Raw genomic sequence first — 20,597 nt, forward strand, 5'->3', positions numbered from 1 at the left:
TGAAGAACCTCTGGTTGAACCTAGAGAGAGAGAGACAATGCTCCTCTCGGGTTGGGCTGCGTGTGATTTTTCTATCCACAGCTTTGGTAACTTATCGGGCAGCCATCTTATCTAGTTACTTTTAAACACTACTACACTAACTACTTACTGTATTTGGACTTTGGACTAAATAATAATATGATAAATGGTTTCTCCCTCTCACTCCCCCCAGCACAGCTTCTCAAATATATACATATACATACCTACTATGCCTGGCTCTACCCAGCGTCCCAGGAAGCAGATGTTGTGCGGTACATACCCCTGTCCCAGTAATCTCTCTTAGCCGTAAGTCCGCATGCTAACTGCTCACTAGAATATCTACAGCGTAACTTACTCTACCCAATAACTACGCAGTACCCCTCTCTCTCCCACTTTTGCCCTACGCTACGCAGCGTACATACGCAGTACATGCACTTGTCTTGCTTCTCTCTCTATCTTCTCTCTCTCCCCCACACTTAATAATATATATATATAAATAAATATCCGCTCAATTAATTAATATCCCATTTATCGCATCTACCTTCTCCTTTCTCCGTTGATACTTGCTACCAAGTCCTGCTCCCCCCGGATAAAGAAACAAGAGAAGGATAATTAATTACCCGCCCCAAGCCGAGGGCCCGAATTACTAATACAAACCCCCCCGCGCGCCCCCGCTGGCGGCGGCGGGCCAACGCCAGCTGCCAGCTCCCAGCTCCGAGCTCCGAGCTCCGAGCCCAGCTCCACACTCCGCTGCACTTTGCACTTCAATCTCGGCTGCGTTTTGGACAGCTCTCTCCAGCTTTTGGAGGTACCCCTAGTACCGTACCTACGCTGGATGTAAACTAGAGGATAAACTAGAGGATAAAAGCAATCCCGACACCCCCACCCACCGGCTTGGAGGGATGAAAAAATCTGATTTCTTTTTCTTTTTCTTTTTCTTTTTCTTTTTTTTTGTAACTGCTCTATTGTCTATTGTAGCTAACAATTCTTTCGTCGTCTCTCGTGTACTGCGTATGCACGACATAACTGCGGGAAGGGGGAAGTGTGTACTCCATACACTGTGGTTAGTTAGCTACCTTGCTTTGCCTCATAACTTAAAAAAAAAAAAAAACTTTAAACAAGTTCCCTATGTTGGCTTGTTGTTTGTATGTTGCTGGATATGAATGGTGTTTCAGCGGTGGGTGTATGGAGTAGTCGAGTAGTCGACTCTACCCCCTTTTCTTTCTCGTAGATCGTAAGGTATTTAAATATTCTTCGATATTGTAATCCGTATATATATCCACATTCGCGCCGGATTACTATAACTTTTGAGGTGTCTCTCTCTCGTCTGTCCAGGGATATTTGGTACCCTAATGGACTTCACAACCAACCTTGTCTGACTGAATTAGGGTAGGTTAGGTAGGTTGGGTGAATGGTTATTTTAAATTCAATCAATCATTATTATATTAAATATATGTATATTGAATATCTAACAGACAATAAAAGAAACACATTATATATATTCATTCATTCATTCAAAGTTGGGAAAAAGGAAACCAAAAAAAAAAAAAATAATAATAAAAATGATGATGAATCCTCCCATAGGGGGAATCGAACCCCCGGCTAGCGTGTGAGAGACGCTGATGTTAGCCACTACACCATATGGGATGTGCTTTGCGTAGATCGAACTCCCTCTCGCCAACATTTATATATAAACACTGCGTCCTCCAATTTTCTAACAACTCGTACGCAAGCACGTTGATGTGCAGCTGGAGGTTGGATAATAATAATAATAATAATAATAAATGGGATGATTGTCGCGGCTCGCTAGAACTTTCCTGGAGAGCCGATTCCAGCTAAGATCTAATAAAACCCCAACCTCTTTTTCATGACAAAAAGGGGGGCACAAGGTCAATCAATTTTATCTAGTAGAATGCTAAAGGGGAGTAAGTAGGTAGGTAAATAGATTGAGAGGTTCTTTTCTAGCCATAGCTATAGATAGGATTGAGAGCTTTAACAGGGAAGGAAACTAAAGATAATAAGAAAAAGAAAGAAAAAAAAAACATTTCTGCCTTTGTTATGCAGGAGCAATTCTGCTTGGTTCTGCTGGAGGTATTTTACATAGTTAACTATATCTGGATTTATACTTTGTATGCGTATACATATGTACATATAATAAGGGGGGGAAAAATAGGTATGACCCTACCAAACTCCGTTCCACTTTTTTTTTTTCGCTTGCAACAATGTAAAAATCAAATATGAAAACAAAAGAGGAGATCCCAGTACCCATCCAAGAAAAGAAAGAAAAAATGGGAAGATGAATAACCTAGATTTGTATATCAACAAAAGAGGAAAAAAAGAAAAGAAAGAAGGCAGAGGAAAAAAAAAAAAGGTATATCATGGATAATGCATATCAGACTCAAAAAGCAAAAGAAAGAAAATCCTATCATACTCGATCGCCGTCCTCGTCTGTCCCACTGTGGTGCCGATGTTGCTGCTGTTGCTGATGCTGCTGATGGAGCTGATGAAGGTGATGGTGCTCATTGACCCTCCCCGCCATCTTCTTCCCAACCTCATAGCTGGAAATCATAATGGCGCATGCCGGCGCAACCTTGAGACACCGTGCTGCCCAGCCGCGGAAAAGACCGGACACACCCTCCACTTTGAAGATGTGCAGAAGGAAGCGAGGCGTGGATAATTGTTCCGGGTGGATATGAGACGCCGAGGATGCCGATGAGGGCGACGAGGATGCGGACGAGGATGTAAACTTGGAGAAGGAGGAGGTGGTGAATGAGGAGCTGGCGGTTGTGAGTTTTGATGCTGCCGGTGCTGCCTTGGAGCCCGGCTCATCGCCACAGTGCAGAAATACCTGCTGCCGGGTCTTGCCGACGTCAAAAGGGGTAGTTATGAAAGCTGCAAGGGCGCCGGATGTGGCGCCTGCGACGAAGCTGTCAAGGAATGTCATGGTGTTGTCCTGGTGCGCGTGTGCGCTTGCGCCGCGTTGACCGCTGTGGAGGTGCTGATGATTTGGCATGAAGAAGGCTGCCGGTACTGTTTTCACCCGCATATCGCTGAGAATGGTTTTCACAGATTCATACCCCCACCAGTACAGGGCGGAGAAAGGTACGTCGCGCCACATGGTAAGTGTCAGCCCCCGCCATAGGGAGCTGTACCCCTGGGTCTGGGTCATTTGATGTAGCTGGCGGAGCGTGGCTTTGAAGTGGTCTGTCCCCGTGCCCGAAGTAGCTTGAAGTCGTGTCCGAAACATCTCAATCGGGCTTATTACCGACGCAGCGGCTATCCTGGCTATGCCACCCGCGACTAGCGGTGCGTACGTGTCATTGAAGGCTCTATTGATGGGGCTCTTCTTGTCGTAGCGTAGCCAGTCGTAGCCGGTAAAATAGATAACGTTTGCTGGGATGGCCATCACTAGGGTCGGGCTGAGACCTCTCCAGAGTGATAGAAGGCCTTCATTCCTGGCAATTTTGCGGAGTCCATCAAGGGTGGAGGTGAATGTCCGTCGCTGAGTTTCCTCCACCGCACAGGCAGCGCCCCCGCTTGCCGGTGGGCTACTGAGCGCGGTCCCGTTTGGTCCCACCATGCAGAATTGGGCATTGTTTCCAACCCAAAAAACTTCCCGGCAGCAGGCAGTCACGCCCAGGTTTGGAGGAAGTCCCCCGAAAAGAGGGGGTGGTAGAATTTCCGGTGATGCCCGGAGGACGGGAGTTTGGGATTGAAGGCGAACACGAACAACATCGAGAGGAGTCACTGGAGATTATGTTAGCATTAAATGCTCACTGGCTCATCAGGACGTCTATCAGGATATCTTACCGAGTAGGGAGGTTAGCAAACTTCCCCATGTAGCTGACATCATCTTCTGGGTTGCGGAAACATTGTCGGCATGGCCCCCCGAGTTTCCGCTTGCGTTACTTGCAGCCATCGGTACTGTTCTCTCATTGTGTAGTGACGCCTTCTTGTCGCCAAAATCGCCGAGGTTTTGATCTCTGGTGTATGCCGCTTGGGAATATGCCCGCGCTGGGACACCCGCATAAGTAGACATTCATCCGATTTGCCGGATTGATAAAAAGAGCTCTCTTGCGTCAAAAAGTCCGGGTCGAGATACTTCACTCCGTCCCAGACATATCCACAGCCGGAGTATCCAAAGGCACAACAGGACGTGGACAACGAGGAGATAATGGAGGTTCGAAGTTCCCGGAATGGCAAACATTAAAAAAAAGTTGCAATGCCGCCATACCGATCACTAAGCGGATCGCCGAATCGGGCAAAATTGAGGCTGCCCGGAGAAATCTAAATCCAGTCCCGGCCGATATTTGCCGAAAGGGGCGCGTGGAGTTCGATGAGGTAAGCAGCTGAGATATGCTAAGCCAGACCTAGTCTAGCGTGTATATCTCCGCTGGAGCTGAATTAGTCATCGTTCTCTCGAAACTGTTGATGAGGAATGGATGGCGACGTAGATATACAGAGTACATACACTACCAGATCGAACAAACACCATCTGCAGTGTGCCGGCTGAGAGTGCATAATAGTATTGATGGATATGGAGTTGCACGTTATTTGACGTGTTTATATGGAGGATAGCATGGCCGTCTCCCGCAGTTGATCATCCCCCGTTAAACAAGCCTCTGTTTGGCAAATATAATAGACAACCCGCTACTACAATGGAACCAAATACCGATGAACTCGAGTCCTTCAGGCGTCAATGGCGCGAGGAAGTATCTGCCAGGACTAGGGGTACTGCTACTTCGCAGTCCAAACCTCGACAGACTCCAAATCTGCTTCCTAATGCTTTGTCGACCCATAAACTCCCTTCGCGACATCCGGCGGCGGACCAGGTAGATGAAGAAGAAGTGATGATGGTAGCAGGGGGAGTGTCTGCGCCGCACAAGCATGAAGAACTGGTAGATCAGACACGGACTCTCCATGTCACTTCTCGCGATGATGACGCTTTCCACCGCCATCCAGAGAAACCGCCAACCTCCGCCCTCGAACACTTCGAGGCTGCGGCGCGGAAGGAAGCTCAGGGGAACCTGGGCTCCAGCTTAGACTTGTACCGGAAAGCTTATAGGGTAACCACCACATCCCATTGATTGGGCGTTTCTTGTTTATTGCTGAAAAAGCTAACCCTCTTGCTATGTATGTATAGCTTGATTCCAAGGTCGATCAAGAATACCGGAAGAAGCACTTTCCGCCAGCCTTGAAATTGCCGGGCATCAACCCTTCAGCAGCTCCAGTTACTGTCCCAAATACTACCCATCATTCACAGGAAGGACCCGTTCTGTCTACAGCGGAGCTAATTGCCTCATTCGCCTCAAGTCCTATTCTCGGTGTTGACCGAATCATTGAAGGCACACCACCCCCGCCCTGCCCAATCTCCAAAGTCCCATCCGAAGTACTTGTGGAAATTCTCTGTCATGTTGCCCTTTTGGATCCCGCTACTTTCGGACGTCTATCCCTTGTTTGTAAACGACTGGCATATCATTTTGCTCATGAGAAACATATATGGAGGAGGTTATGTCAGGGGCCTGAATTCGGTTTTGGGGCCATGCACTATGACTTCGCTTGTGACGTGAATTGGCATCGGATAAACTCATTTTTGCCAAAATTCACTCTTTTCCCCTTCGGACAGACTCATAGTCTACAGATCCCAAAACCCCTTATATCCTGGAGTCAAGTATTCCAGGCCTTCCCCAGGATCAGATTTACAGGAATATATATCAGTACTGTCAACTACAATCGTCCTGGTGCGAATTCCTCTCTGCAGAATATCTCCTGGAACACTCCAATCCATATCGTGACATATTATCGTTATCTGCGTTTCTACCCGGACGGTACCGTAATATCGCTGCTGTCGACTACCGAGCCCGTCGACGTTGTTCCCCATATCAGTAAAGAAAACCTCGAGATCCTGCATGTTGGGACGCCCGCCCACCGTCGACGCCAGCATCACACCTCAGATACCTCAGATACTACTCAAACGGCGGCTCCTGTTGCAAACCCAATTCCTCCAGTTGCCGCTGCCGCACTGAAACATAGTCTTCGCGGTCGATGGCACCTTAACAACCCTTACCCGCCACCACCACCTCCCGCAGTATCCAATGAGCCAGAAGGATCGGCCAGCGCTCCGCCTATATCTTCAGCACTCCTAGCCAATCCAAAGCCACCACCAAGCAAATTCCGACTAGCAGCTACCGCGTCCTCCGCTACCAGTGGCAATAATGACCTACCGGATCCCCGTGATCTGTTTGTAGAAACTGAAGGTGTAGACCCAAAATATACGTATACAATGCACCTAGCGCTCCGATCGACCAGCGGCGGCCGGCATGTGGGGGAGCACGTCACGTCATCACCGCCAACGTCAAACCCGTCAAAAAACACGAAGCTCATGTGGAAGGGATTTTGGAGCTATAATCGACTCACGGACGATTGGGCCGAGTTTGGGTTGCGGAATGATCGGGCTTTCGTATTTAGGAGGGTTCGGGGGTGGGGGATGGAGTAGAAATTGCGGCTACTGCGCTGGCGCTTGCTGGTTTTGTTCTTCATCGTTTTTCATCTACCATTTACGACTCCTAAAACATAGCGGGCGAACAATTTTTACTTCTTTTGTTTGTTTTATGATGCCGGACATGATTTAAGAAGTTTTATATCACTGTTGGTGGAAATCCTAGTTATGTTCAGTGCTTATGTAAACATTTTGCGAGTATACACTGACACTGCATATACCATGCCAGGCGGAATATATATGCGAGGAGTAAGAAATTATATAGACGAAATAGGGAATTAAAGAAGGGGTATCATGTTTTCGATTGTAAAACGTATTTCGTAGTCTGTAAATGAAGGTGGCCAACAAAATCAACATATCAACAGCTAGAATGGTAATACCACCCAATGTAATACAAGGACACAAATTATCAACCAGCGCTTATGACCTAGCACAAGAAACAAGGTGCTCGAATGCAGGCCCGCCAGGAACGCCCCCGCCCATAATTGTAACAGTAAAAGATATAAACAATGGCAAAAGACCATGCACACAGCTTACGCCACAATCTTATAGCTTCCCCCACTCACAACCTCCAACTTCCCCTTCGCCACCATCTGGCTCAAAAATCCCCTCAGCTCCTCACTGCTAAACGGGAACCCGCCGGGTACTACGATCTTCAGCATCATGATGATCCGTTGCAACGGCATCGCGCCCTGGTTGGTCAACATGCCCACAATGAATTGCCAGTACAGATCCATCTTCGCCATCGCGGCAGCGTCTGCAGATTCTTTGCTCGCCGCTGCTTCTGCCGCTTCTGCGGCTGCGACGGCGTTCGTGGAGGAAAAGTTCGTTGATGATGGGCCGGATGGGCCGGGTGCGCGTGGCCCCGTTGACGATGGATCGGCGGTGGTAGCCTCACCGCTTGTGCGTGTTGGGCCATTACCGTCGTCTTCGTCTGGTATCGTTTCTAGGACTCGGAAGGTGTTAGGTTGCGGCTCTACGAGTATACGCTTGCTGAGCCAGAAGAGACACGCGCTGCGGGCGAGGGAGGGGGACATTTCGAGTTGATGAGAGAGTTCGGAGATGGTTTTGGTTACGGGGCCGGGCTGGGAAGGAGACGTAGGTGGTGTTTGGAATGCGTATATTACGGCAGCTTGCCAGGTTGTGACTTCGGCCGTGAACACGCGATCTTCCAGGTCTAGTTCCACGGTGACTTGGCCCAAACCGTTGAGCCAGGTGAGTTTGCGCGATTGCTTCAATGACTCGAAGCCGGCGGAGTATTTTTGTTGCAGCGAGGCAATTTCTGGAGGAACTGTGAATTGAGGGTTTTGCAACGTGGGCCAGAAAAGACGGGATAAGATCTTAGCGTGTAACTCGGGCATGTTAGATTTCTCTGTATTTTCAAGTTTCTGGTCTGAGCGGATGGATGAATCGACACGTTCCGAGCTTTGAACATCGCGGAGCATAACCTGACAAGCCTGGAGGGCTGAATCGCCAAATCGAAGCTTCAGTAATTCCAGCAAGGACACCTCCAGATCATAATTGTCGCTCTTTTTGAGTAACCGCTCTCCAAGGACTTTCTGCAACTCCCTCACAAAGGCTTCCTTCGTATCAAAGAGGCTTATTAAACTGCCAATGACGTCGGAGCTTTTGGACTTTTTGTAATCTGTAGCAACGTCAATCGGATCTGGCATCCAATTCATGTCATCCCAGTCTAGCTCGCCAGAGTCATCCTGAAGCAAAAGTTCATGCGCCTTTGACAACTCCATCGCCAATTCAACGAGAGTATCTGCACTTGAGGTGATAGGCTGTCCATCAGCGTCCACAGTGTCAGCTAGAAGCCCTCCCACGATGACCTTCACAGTATCATCACGATCTCGTAGATATCTTCGAATGGGTCGAGCAACGTGATTCAGAAGGACTCCTGGTGGATCTAGCTGGGTAAAGGCGCGGATGATTGAGATATAAATTTGTAATATTTGAACAGTTGAGGCGCCAGGGTGAAGAAGTCTCTGCACCAGCATAGAAACAAAGGAGCTGACCAGATATAATCGCGTAGCAGGATTAGTCGTGTAGTGTTTCAGGTCTTCGATCGCGCCGCTGCTCGAATCCCACTCGATAATGACATCGAAGAGCTCACTGATCCGAAGGGCGCCTAGTCGTGCAATCCCCATTTCTTGCCACCTCTCGACATCTCCTAGCGTGACATCCAGTCGTTCCTCAAGAACACCGCCTTCAACGTCGTTAGTTTTGAAGATGTGTAAAATCTGAACTACCAACCGCGCAAACACATTCTCGATCCACTGTCGCAAATGTTCTTTGACAAGAGATGGCGATTCCCATTGACCCGCATAGGCAGATGTAACGAATTCAGTTAACATATTGTTCATCACACCCGCAAATATCTTTTGGCCATTACTAGCCCCAAGCCCAACCTCCTGAAGTCCCTCCAATAGATGCAACAACTGACTCCTGGTCCGCGTAACTTCCTCCGTTTCGCCACTAATCATCTGCAGTCTTCGTTCAGGTGATGGTTCGTTTTTCCAATGCGCATACGAAGTGGTGAATATTTGGTCGATTTCCATTCCATCCCCGGCCGTATTGTCATCTTCAAGGCTAAATACTTCGTCTTCTTCGTTATGGACCCCTAGTATAAATAAGCTCTGTGTAGCAAGCTCCTCAGAGAGTAGATATGAAATGTCGCCGGGAGGGAGCGCAAATGTGACGATAGTATGGAAGTTCCTTTGTAGACGAGAGAAATTTTGCTCTTGGTTTGCAGGATTTATCAGTGGGGATAAATATAGGAGAAAAGGGGTGAAGTAAACGGTTTTTATTAATCTTAGGTACCGGACCAGTTTTAATAAGGTATCAGGCTGATTTCTAACTTTTAATCCCTAAAATTTTCACCAAGGACCCAGACGTTAGTCAAAACAAATATGGCGTGCGAAATGTAACAAGAGTTATCGAGACTAGGAGACGAACCGCAACGAGAAAATCCCGGAAATTTGTTAGGAAGTGCCTTCGCATCTCAGTCAGATACCATTCCTTCACGTCTTCCTCCTCTGAGGCCTGTCGTAAAGCTCTGCCGGGGGAAGAATCCGCCCCGACGTAAAACAGACTGTCGGACACCAGTTGGGACGGAGGTCCTTTTGCCCACCGTCTTAACAATGTCTCCTCATCTCGTGTCTCGTCATCATCTCCAGCTCCATTGTTTCTGAAGCCCTCATCAGGAATTGACAGAAATGAAGTTGCAGTATGCCATGCTCGATCCCAAGTAACCTGTTCTGGCACGTATTCTGGTTCTGAAGATCGGCGAGCGCCTTGCTTATACCCGATGTCGAAAGTTTCCCCAGGTCGTGTAAAACCCTGGACGGGACTTGATACTGGGGTCGGAGATATGTTGCTTAATGGAGCCGGAGGAAAGACGGAATCAAATACTCGTTTACGGCTGATTGACAGTGGGATATTTTGGAACATTGCTTTGTCGAATGTGTATTCGAGATATTTTCGCGTTTTTCGTTGGATTTAATGGGTATGGACAAGAAACTGAAGTTATCCCTACCAGTTAATGGAGTTTAGCATGGGACAATCTGGTGTTTTAGGATATTGGCACCTGGTGAGGTGCTCCTGTCGCCCTTCGCAGATATATCAATACAGTCGAGGCTGAGAATGGAAATTGAGAAACCGCAGGTGGAACACGTGATCACGTGAAGCGGCTGCACTGAGAGTCGAACCAAGGGACAAGTGATAGCGAAGACTACAACTAATAAAATAGAGGTTCCATTCCCTTCCCATGTCAAAGTAGGGCTAGCATTAACATTAGGAGAAGTTCATTCAAGAATAGCACAATGAATTTTCTGGTTGCCATCAGGTCAAAAATGAAAACAAGAGGGAATGCAAGAAACTTGTATCTACAATAATCAACGGGTATCAAAACAGCTCTCTTTCGCTCTCTAATAGCGTTGGGTACATTCCACACCATTATTCAGTGGATACCACTAGCCAGAAGCACAAATTGAATGAATCGACGCCAATACCTCAGTAGCAAACGGGAAACAACAATCTAGAGCAACGATCCGCTAAGGGGGAAGTATGTAGCAACAAAATTGCTAGGGAAACAAAGATAAAGGACAACAACATTGTTTTAACGTAAATATATTTTCCAGCGTAGGGAAGCCATAGGCCGTGATATGGAGGTTCGCAATTCCAGTGTTTAGATACTATATGTACACGAATATGGCTCGATGTAGTCGCGGGTGTAGGCCAGGATGGAATTCTCTTGATCCCCACGGGATTAGTTGTAGTCTGGATTTATCTCTCCTTTTCATCAACCTTTTCCCATTCGCTGTCCGTACTCACGTAGCCAGAGCTATCGGGGCCGTTTCGTCGCCTTCTTAAATCTTCTGCCTCATTCGGTGGAGGAGCACGCGAAGCACCTGTGTTCCGAATCGGGGGGGGTCCCATTAAACCAGATGAAATTGTAGGTGCCGGTAACTTTGGTTCTCCTCCCGCAAGGCTTTCGGTTTCAGTTTCGCTCTCCGTGTCAATCGCTCCGGGTGGCCGACCTGTGGGTCCCTTCTGGGTTGATTGGGGCCAGGAACTGTTGGCGGGCTCCGATTGTGCTCGGGAAATTTCTAATTCTTTCACAAACCAGTTTATCGCACCCCATAGACCGCCACATAGGATCGAGAGGACAACAAAGTGGATGCTGTGAGTCGCAAGAAGAAGGGCAAATAGGAGGAGCTGGAGAGCAGCGAAGGTTACGTTTGTTGCGAGGACTAAGGTAGGTGTAGGGCCCGGGGTGAATATGCTGGACCAGAGATTCTCGATGAAAGAGGCCATTCTGTGTGAATATTCTGCAGCTATGACACTGAGAGGAGGGGGTTTTCCGTATCGTTTAGGAGATTCGTGGACTAGCCGGTAAGACGAAGAACGTTCCGGGATATCGAAGGAAAATGGCAAACGATAGGGTTATAAGCAGGAGGGATTTGAACACGTTTATCTTTCGAATAATGGTCAGTTTGTCTTTCGCAGCGCCGTGTTTTTAAATGTTTTTTTATCCTGGTGCCTTAAAACGGAGCGTTGCTGCCAGATGGAGGGGTTGGCTTCAAGAAGTACCTACTTTAGTAAATAGCGCCAAACGCGCGGAACCCAAATCAATCGTGGTTAAGCATATATGGATGTCCAGGATGGTTTGAAAGGGAATTCCAAAGTTGGGTGATTTTGACCTTGCTAAGAACTGCTCTAAGCCATCAAGATAACACTCCAAAGAGGCATTCCATGCCTCTGCCCATGCTGGGAGAAATCGTTGTCATTGTGATGATGATCATGATGATATCGGCCAGCTGATACCGCGAAGATACCCCGCATCATTGTTGATCCGACAACGCCGGACCACGGGGATTTTGCACGCGGAGTGCTAAGTTAATCCGCTCCGGCGTCGGAATAGGAGAAGCGCTCAATGTGAAACAAACAAATCATGAAGATTATAACAACTCGAGTCTCACAACTGGTCTGGTGCGATCCCCGGACGGACCAAAGTCAGAAGTTCACGGCCTTTAACACCTGGATGGAGGTGTTCTGGATGATCAGTAATCAAGGAACCACCCGATTACACCAACTACTTACATGACCGCGAGGCTTCTCCAAATTCTCAAGCGCATGCTTTTCCGGGAGTCTTTTCAGCTTCTTCCATGATCAATGCTCAATCCCTCTTTTCTAGATATCTATTATCTTACATTCTCAAGCACCGTCAAGCATGTATCTTCAGGATTGAAGATACATTTTCTTGATTTTTTCTTCTGGGAGCAAAGCGCTGATTCGATCATATGGTTACAACAGTAAGTAATGATTCGATGCTTTAGATCGTCGATACTTCGCCACTATCTCCTGCTTGGAAACCCAGCCTGATTCCAGAAGTCCCATATATATACATTGAACTCTCGTACGGCCATCATCCTTGAAATCCCTATTAGTTAGGCAAGAGGAGGGAATCTGATGCACATTGGAATGTTAGCATAGTGCGCCTGGCTGAAATTTGTAGTAGGATCACATGGTCTCAAGCTGAAAAGCTTAAGGATTTCATCCCATACCTTGCAGCTGCACCATTCGCCAGTTCTTCGGCGGTTGCTGGACATGACTACAAATTCCTTCACTCTTTATCCTGCGGGCTACAGGACTCTTCCTCCAATTTCGATATTTTTGTACTGCTGCGCCACAAGTCAACAACAAGTCCTAAATTTCCAGTGAGGCTGTGTGTAAGGCTGAAGCCACATTATTAGTCAACAGTGGCGTCGGCGGCATGCATCTTGCAGGTCAAAAAAGGAGCAGCCCTACGAAGTACAATCCTCCAGCTTAGAAACTGAGGTTGGTGGACCAAGCGGCTTCCCACGTGTAGACCGATAAAACTCCCACAGCCCCATGTTACCAATTGAGAAAAGGAGAGCGTTATTCATTTTTGTAAAACCCAATCCATCGCTTCCCTGCTTTTCGCCAGCCATTCATTCAACCCATCATCCATTATTAGCCAACGGCCCAGACTCTCCTCAGCACAGCATTGAAACGATTCAGGAACTATTACTATAGCGCATTACAGAAATAGACCAAGCCAGAGGGCAAATGAATGAAATCGTGCAACCCAACACAAAATGGACAATCTCAAAGAATTTGGAAAGCACATCATAAGAGCCAAGATTTTCGATGGGAGATTCTCATATGGGTCCGCAAGTGCCCTCAACCAGAATTTCGGGGTTTGGAGAACAACTTCCATCTTTTGATCTCTCCCTCTCCCTTCCTAGCCTAGGATGGGAGAGTGTATGTCGTGTGCGCTCCGTAATTCAGCACCTGTGTCCCCATGACGACAACTACTTCCCTGGCACTTACCAAAATGCCTGACATTGTTGCTGCCTTAAAACCATCAGCCTGGCTGATAACTGCGAATAATGTATTGAGAATTCGGCCATCCGCTTAAGAGTTCCTTGGTGAAAGCATGGATTTGACTCCTTCGTTCGATAAGAGTTAACGCTAGCAATGCGGTATTATTCTTATCATCTTATTATGGTCCGTGGACAATCGACAACAATGTATAAGGCGAGTCAAGCGAGGCCCCCAAAGGCATTATTCGTCACCCTAATTGCTGTAAGCAATCAAGCAGCACCAATAGGCCAGGCCCACCCTGAAACGGGCTAATGATCTCTGGGCTCAAAGCTTTTTTGATTGCTGGTTGAATAACGGCTGCCAAATGTCGCGGCCTCTCTCACCTCCCTACCCAGCATTATGCGGCAAGACGGAAGGGGTAAAGGGCTTCTCTGTACATCTCAACGGCCAGCCCCACCCACCTCAGCACCGCGGTCAGGGGCCGGTGTATTTCAAATCTCCTGAGCTCGCTTCCCTCCGGCCGGGCCGCTGCGGCAGCATCCTGCACTATTCGAACCAGTCTATCTGACAAGCATAGGTTATTTGCTGCTGCTTCGCTCATTATTGGCTGCAACTAGCATTTCCTGAATGGCAGGGCTCTCGTGCAAAGATTGTGACCTCCATGGATCGAAACCCTGGATTCAAGGCTGATCGAAGGAATGACCAATGGCCACCCACCCTGCAACAAGTGGATTCATGCAATGAAGCCGATGGAAAGGAGCCTGTTCACCTTTTTACCGTGTCCATCTACTTTGCAGTTTCGATTTATTTTCCTCCGTTTATTGCAGGGAATAGCTGAGCCTTATCGATATTACACTTCATATTTCATTTTCAGGCAATCTGCGTATACGCCTATCGAATATCAATGCCCGCTTGTGCCTCGCACCATTTAATGGTGACCCAAAGCAATGACAGCACCTTTGCAGGACTATGGAGGAAACGGAACTGGAGACCCTAATAATGCTAATAATAGTTTGCCGAGGGAAGAACATGCTACCATGCGAAAATGATACGTTACGAACTGACGGTGCAAGAGCCGCGAGTGTCGAATAGGGTACCTGGACTGGAAACTTGGGCTTCTATTAATAATAAGTAAAGTGCGCTAGCTAGGGCTGATATTCGATGTCGGAACAGATAGTTCCCTCTGTTCTAACTTGCGGGGACCCCGAGCGTCTTTTTGTTTAGAAAAAGATAGGAAAGTTAACTAAATTTCAGAGGACATAGCTATGCTATGATGCGTTAAACTAAGGTGCTGAGCCCAGGATTAGTAAAATAGAGTACATAAACGGCGCACTGATTGGCTGCCGGTAAACTCTATTTGGCGCTAAAATAAGCGCTCTGGGCTTTGGAAGATTTCGGCTTCCTGCAGCCAATCCAGGGCCACGAGGAGGAGAATCTGCACAACAAGGATGGTTTACACTAACGTGCAACCATGGGGGGGTTTACCCGCTTCAACAAGAATTGGTGCCTGGAGACAAGTTCTCGCCTAGCAGAGCTTGTATCTCGAACTGACTCTCTACTACCTACATACCTGTTGAGGCATATCCCGGAGAGAATGAATCTTTTTTTAAAGGATATTTTGGGGCAAGGGTCATCATGATAAAGACGGAAGACTCAGCCAGTTCTTAGTTCTGCAACGCTTTTTAAGGGGCGCTTCCATTATTAACCAATGCGACGCTAGGCGGGGGAAATAGATTCCAACCTCGGTATCCACCTCCAAAATAGGCACACACGTCTGGAGATGGTTGTACAAGAAATGCTGTGGCGATAACGGTTCATAGAGGAATGAATTGTGCTTGCAAAATTTCTTGTTGGGCAACAGAGTTTACAAGAATGGCGGTTGCTCTGTAGGGCGGCTTTGGCGGGTCGATCACGACGCTCACATGATCTCAGCTGCTTGCAAATCGGCTTTTGCTGAACAATAATCAACCTCACACTAAACCACCACCAACCTCGACAGCTGCGCCTATATGGACCCACCATACGGAGTACTGGCTCTTGGCTAGCCCTCGAAGATAACGATTCCTTTGCCGTTTGTTGGAACTAATTCTTGGCTCAAGAATCGTTGACCTGCTAATAAGTGTCAGCCTCTGTGGGCTCATGAAGCATTCGCAGCTTTGAGCTTGTGAGAACGCCGTGAGAGTACTATGCGTAACTCAGGCCTGGGGAGTAACTTCGCAGTAAAGGGCTTGGCCCGCCAGCGTTGCGCGTTCGACACGAAGCTCCTTCCTTCATCCGGACTGGCGAGTTGAGCCTTATTTGCAGGCGTGGCGGACTGGGCTGAAGGCAGGACATGCCACCTTCAGGCGAGCTATCGACTTGCAAGATATGCTGCGTATGTATCTCACCCAGGCGATGGTATACGCGACAATGGTACTAGCCCGCTAAGCCCAGGAGCCCGAGCTTGACTGGAATCGCTGGGTGGTACGACGCCTTGCAAGAAAACAAAACCAAGGGTTTTGCCTGGTTCTTCAAGGTAGTTTCGGATTCGCCCAAGTGCAGCAACCCTCCTTCGCTCCTAAAATAACCTTGTATCGTTAGCTGGACGGGAGCCCTATCCCTGGCAGTGTCACCAAGAGAAGACAAGTCACCATGCCTAGCGAAAAGACAACCGCGCCTACGAACCTCGGAGCTCTTGTCCTGATTTTTTTTTTTTTCCCTCTTTGGATTAATTGCCCCGTAATCGAGCATCCTCGCGGATGTACAAGAAGTTGTCATCACCTTTCTTATCTGGTGTTTGAGTTCTTTAATTTAATTACCCTGTGAATTTGGTGTCTATATTACTGTTCTGAGCATGAACCGACTGGCTTGGCTCTAGCTAGGTCGAAGTCTAAAGAGCATTAGACTCAACCGTCAGGTTACCTCCCGGAACGATACCAAAATACGTCGTCTGGCCCCCAAAAATATTGGAGCCCCTTTGGAACCATCCCTTTAAGGCTTTACCCCGGCGGTTTTGGCAGCTTGATGGACTTCTTCCGCTTGGGTCGTTTTAGGTATCCATCAGCTCTTGGTTTGGCTCCTCTTTCCTTGCAGCCGCATGTCAGCCCTCACGAATACCCATCATTTGATGATCTCCACTTGAATATTTGGACCTAAAAAGGGCGCCAGGGAGAGTTGGAAGCTTATGAACGCATGTCACCCACAAAAGGACTTCTGGCTAGCCACCCCCCCCAACTCAAACAACTCCGCCCTGGATTAAGCTATGAAATGGAAATTTCATTCTTCTTCCTCACCTGGCGCGTCTCCAATGACTCGCTACTACAATTTTATTTGAAGTGATCAGAATGCTGTAGAGTCCAGGACTTTGTCTCTTGGGCAGGATGTGGAACTAAACTACTTGGCATCAAGGAACTTGGTCTGTTACAACCCTGTTAAGGCGAAATTCTGTGTGGTGGTCTTGGTGAGCGGTATTCAAAACTAATTGTGCAGAATCAAATCGGGATCGGGGTTCTATAGCATGTGCTAGAATGCTGGAGAGCCAACAAGCTCCTTAGGGCTGGCCTTTCAGTTGTCATCTCGCAATTTCAAGACGTGGCGCACGACTCTGCACCCCTAATATGGAGATGATGATGAATCGGGCCTACTAGATGGGTTGGCATGAATGGGGCTAAGCTCCAGCGCAATATGGCTGAGTGTTTTGGCTGGGCATCTGTTCTTAAAACAGAATGGGGTGGAGAGGTTGGCAGCTCCTACTTTAAACTGTTACCCCCCAAAATGTTCGCCCTCATTTTCCTCTAATTCATTTCCATTCCGTTTTATAATCCTCATATAATTGCGGTTGAGAGACATTATTATCGCAAATACCGTCGTGTCTGTTGCGAAGGGTTCTGTTGTGCGGGGAACAACTATTTCAAGCTCCTATCTCCAGTGCCCTTTTTGTATCCAGAGTATATGGTCTTGTCCAATACATGTATGCATTCCACCGCTTCTCCTATCTCTTTTCTTCTCTTTGACCGGCAGAGCGCCAATTTTTTTTTTAACTACAGCATGTCATCACAGAGACGTCAACAATCAAGAAGCTCATCTAGCCAAAGATCTAGGAGTTCTCGAAAGGATCAACCAGCTACGATTACTGCCGCGCAGTTTGAAGCCCTAAACATTTCGTCCCCTACCCCGCCACCACCAATTGCCGTTCACCGGGCGCCAGAGTACGCTCCATCCGATCTGAGCGCTCTTGATGCGAATTTAGCAGTTGTAGTCAGTCAAGCACAACAAAACTGGCCGTCATTCCAGATGACAGCTACTGTCGATTCGAGTTCAACACCACAGTCGTTTACTGGAGTACCCAACTCCGAAATCAGATACAGCGGTTTCTCCTCGAGACAAGAGCAATATACCACAGAACATATGAAGTGAGTTGAAACAACCAATCCGTTGTGCAGAAAGAAGCAAATAGATTAATATATTCTGAAGCTCACGATTTTCGTTGTACAAAAGCAGTACCTTTCACTACAATATGCCTTCGCATTCATCAGCCTTTGCACAACCCAGTTATCATTACGCTGGGCCTGGCCATACGCACCTTCCAGGTATTTATTTGCATGATCCGACTCTCTTCATTGAACTGATAGTAACAATATTCAATGCAGCCTACGGAATAGAACCCGAATCCGCTTCGTCGCTGGAATTTCCAACTAATTTTACCCACCGGAATCCTCCCCCACAGGCATCTATTCCCTCAGATGGCTTGATAAATATGCCTCCTCCAGGCGGATATCACTATTCGGTTCCGCAATCCCAGGTTTCTTCCACAAGACAATACAAAGATAGAATATCAATTACGTTATCTGAGCATCACGCGCCGGATCAGGAGTCTCGTCCAAGTAATTCACGGGATGAATACATACAGCATGGATTTACCTCACATCCTGCTACGGAACCATATTCCGATCTGTCTACAAATATGGCTTCCCTCACTCCAGATTATTTGAACCACCCAGTACCCAACGTTACCGGCCATGCTTATCCCGCCTCGTAAGGAGCCATCACCTTGAATACCTTAACCAACAAGAAGTGTCTAACAATTTTAACCTGCGCAGCCCCTCACTATATGAGCCGCTACATCCCTATCAAAGGTGAGTTGAAACAATGACCCTGTTATATTAACCGCCTATCCTTGGCCGATTCTAGTCTTCCTAAATTCTTACTGTGCTAGTTCTAGACAATATTCTTTTTCACCTATTCCCGATACAGGGGTTCCCGCAACCTCAGCTTCAGCTGATAATTTTTCTACTCCATACAGTGTCTCACCCGCCCCAGAGGACCAAGTACGAATTGTGAACTCTCGACCGAAACCACAGTGCTGGGATCATGGCTGTAATGGCCGTGAATTTTCCACATTTAGCAATCTTCTGCGTCATCAGCGTGAAAAGGCAGGGACTGCCACGAAATCAGAATGTCCTCATTGTGGAACGGTTTTCACTAGAACAACGGCACGGAATGGACATCTTGCGCAGGGAAAATGCAAAGCGAAGCGCGAACAGCAATAGCACGGCAATAGTAACAGAGAGATAGTGTTCATGCGCTTTGATTATCTACGAAGGTATTGATATCAATTTTTGTTCGCGGTGGGCGTTTTTTTGCTTCTGGAGGCGCAATGGGTAGGTGCATACATTGGGAGACTGGAGCCCCAATCACCTTTTCCGACTCTTTGATCACCCTAGCCATCTTGCTGCACATGTATGTGACCTTTTCAGCATCATCTCAGCATATCTGCTTTTAGCATCAGCACCTCATGACTTAAAAAGACACAATGACAAAACTATCACTAATCCCTCTTTTATCCTCAACCATGGCGAAATGCGGATTGAAGAGAAACTACATCTAGAAAGATAAAATGGAGGACAAATGAAGCAATTTGATAAATACGAGAGGATGCTCCAGGTTCTTAAACTTGAACCTGGGGCCCCCTGCCTCCAAATCATGGACATGAATAGCGGATACGTTCGATTGGGCAATCGACCGTCAGATGGATCCATCCATGGATGTGAGCTGAGCACGCTCTTAACATCAGATTCTTGAAAGCCAATATCGTAAAATGTTAAACTGTCGTCTATGTATCTCTATACCTGAATATGAGTAAATCATTGGGCATTTCTGACATATTTCTCTAACTGGACCCTGGCAATTAGCGACTTCAACAGGTTGCAGCTTATGTTTCCACAGCTAGCCGACCTTATTTGCTTTTATTTGCTGCTGTTTTTCGCGGAGCTTGGCACGAGCGATTACTGGATTGTGGTCCACGCGCGGAATTGGGATGACGTGTACTCCATGCTCCGTACGTGTAACTCTGGCGTCGCCCTGGTTTTTTTTTTAGCTTCAACTTAAGCTCAACATGACGGTGACATGATGTCCTTTTGCACTCTCCATAATAATAGCTTATGATCCCCCTGTTCCCGAGAAAAGGCCGCACTGTTGAAGTTGAAGGAGAGTTATCAGGCCCTGCATGTTCTTGGTTGGAGCGTAGCAAATGTTCCCGAGGCCAAAGATGGCATATCGGCTTCGACCGATTTTCTTTCCTTCGATATTTTTTTCCCTCTCGCTACGTTTTCGCTTCCTGGATCACACATCGTCGGGTATCCGGCGCTAATAAACGCCCGAACCAACCGCCAAATTGGGAGCGATACACGAAGTTTGACTTCGCGTGCTAGGTGGCCGACAGCTGAACTACCTAGCGTAGAGAAGGGTGGGGGTTAGAGGAGTATCGAAGGGCCAAAGAATGAGGAGAGCTGTCTCCACGTAGGAGGAATACTCGTAAATTTTAACATTATTCCTCCTCTGGAATCTCAAGGCTTTCAAGGCGATTCTCGCCCATACTAAGAGAGAACAGGGACCCGTGAGTATGGTAGTTATCATATGCCAATAATGCGAAGACCAAGGTCCTAGATCAGTAATTATCAACACACTCGCCTGAGGATGTGTAGGCAGCTGGTGAGAAATATACTCTGCCGTGTTGTAGCCAACTTAGCAGGCTTGGCCGCTTTGGCTGGTTGGGTGCCTCAGGCGAGCTATTAATTTCTTATTGCACACCAGCGCGGGGGCACCGATTCAAGCGGCGTGGTTCTGCTCCTTGCCTTCATTACCACTAATCTTCACGGAATCTCACACAGAAACAAGAAACACCGATGGCAAAGAGGGCGGGTGCTTAAACTTTAAAAATCCCGCTAAGAAACCCCTAATAAGAGGA

The 20,597-nt window shown here is 47.5% G+C and overlaps 6 protein-coding genes and 1 non-coding gene across 12 annotated transcripts; 2 read left to right on the plus strand and 5 right to left on the minus strand.

The window, feature by feature from the left end:
* Window positions 1–490: 490 nt before the first annotated feature.
* BDCG_02765 (uncharacterized protein) lies at window positions 491–940 on the minus strand (the record flags this gene model as incomplete). Its single annotated transcript, XM_045418322.1, has 1 exon — window positions 491–940. A coding segment is annotated over one exon (310 nt), but the record flags the coding sequence as incomplete, so codon positions are not given.
* Window positions 941–1,593: 653 nt separating this feature from the next.
* On the minus strand, window positions 1,594–1,665 carry BDCG_16616. Its single transcript has one exon. It is a non-coding gene; the product is annotated as a tRNA-Glu (tRNA).
* Window positions 1,666–1,815: 150 nt separating this feature from the next.
* BDCG_02766 (mitochondrial carrier protein) lies at window positions 1,816–5,460 on the minus strand. The gene is made up of 2 exons (XM_045418323.1): window positions 3,829–5,460; window positions 1,816–3,765 (listed from the first exon to the last, which is right to left on the minus strand). The coding sequence occupies exons 1-2, from the start codon at window positions 4,055–4,057 to the stop codon at window positions 2,444–2,446; spliced, it is 1,551 nt and encodes a 516-aa protein (XP_045274935.1). The 5' UTR covers window positions 4,058–5,460; the 3' UTR covers window positions 1,816–2,443.
* BDCG_02767 (F-box protein) lies at window positions 4,464–6,928 on the plus strand. The gene is made up of 2 exons (XM_045418324.1): window positions 4,464–5,084; window positions 5,162–6,928. Exons 1-2 carry the CDS (start codon window positions 4,677–4,679, stop codon window positions 6,512–6,514), a joined length of 1,761 nt encoding a protein of 586 aa, XP_045274936.1. The 5' UTR covers window positions 4,464–4,676; the 3' UTR covers window positions 6,515–6,928.
* BDCG_02768 (anaphase-promoting complex subunit 2) lies at window positions 6,680–10,204 on the minus strand. The gene is made up of 2 exons (XM_045418325.1): window positions 9,479–10,204; window positions 6,680–9,390 (listed from the first exon to the last, which is right to left on the minus strand). Exons 1-2 carry the CDS (start codon window positions 9,971–9,973, stop codon window positions 7,051–7,053), a joined length of 2,835 nt encoding a protein of 944 aa, XP_045274937.1. The 5' UTR covers window positions 9,974–10,204; the 3' UTR covers window positions 6,680–7,050.
* Window positions 10,205–10,210: 6 nt separating this feature from the next.
* BDCG_02769 lies at window positions 10,211–12,642 on the minus strand. Of its 2 annotated transcripts, XM_045418327.1 has the most exons (3): window positions 12,589–12,641; window positions 11,619–12,490; window positions 10,211–11,498 (listed from the first exon to the last, which is right to left on the minus strand). In XM_045418327.1, exon 3 carries the CDS (start codon window positions 11,336–11,338, stop codon window positions 10,808–10,810), a length of 531 nt encoding a protein of 176 aa, XP_045280148.1. In that variant the 5' UTR covers window positions 11,339–11,498; window positions 11,619–12,490; window positions 12,589–12,641; the 3' UTR covers window positions 10,211–10,807. The 2 variants fall into 2 exon arrangements, with proteins under 2 accessions (XP_045280148.1, XP_045274938.1); XM_045418326.1 differs by having other exon boundaries at window positions 11,619–12,642.
* Window positions 11,992–20,546, plus strand: BDCG_02772 (the record flags this gene model as incomplete). 5 transcript variants are annotated; one of them, XM_045418331.1, is made up of 7 exons in its annotated part: window positions 11,992–12,336; window positions 12,416–17,321; window positions 17,446–17,763; window positions 17,852–17,940; window positions 18,001–18,385; window positions 18,451–18,486; window positions 18,573–20,546. In XM_045418331.1, the coding sequence occupies exons 3-7, from the start codon at window positions 17,645–17,647 to the stop codon at window positions 18,898–18,900; spliced, it is 957 nt and encodes a 318-aa protein (XP_045280152.1). In that variant the 5' UTR covers window positions 11,992–12,336; window positions 12,416–17,321; window positions 17,446–17,644. The 5 variants fall into 5 exon arrangements, with proteins under 5 accessions (XP_045280152.1, XP_045280153.1, XP_045280149.1 ...); XM_045418332.1 differs by having other exon boundaries at window positions 12,543–17,321; XM_045418329.1 differs by lacking the exon at window positions 11,992–12,336 and having other exon boundaries at window positions 14,914–15,746; window positions 15,801–17,321; window positions 17,825–17,940; window positions 18,573–19,264.
* Window positions 20,547–20,597: the final 51 nt, after the last annotated feature.

This window comes from Blastomyces dermatitidis (genome assembly GCF_000003525.1).
Source record: "Blastomyces dermatitidis ER-3 genomic scaffold supercont1.3, whole genome shotgun sequence".
Taxonomy (NCBI): Eukaryota; Fungi; Ascomycota; class Eurotiomycetes; order Onygenales; family Ajellomycetaceae; genus Blastomyces; species Blastomyces dermatitidis.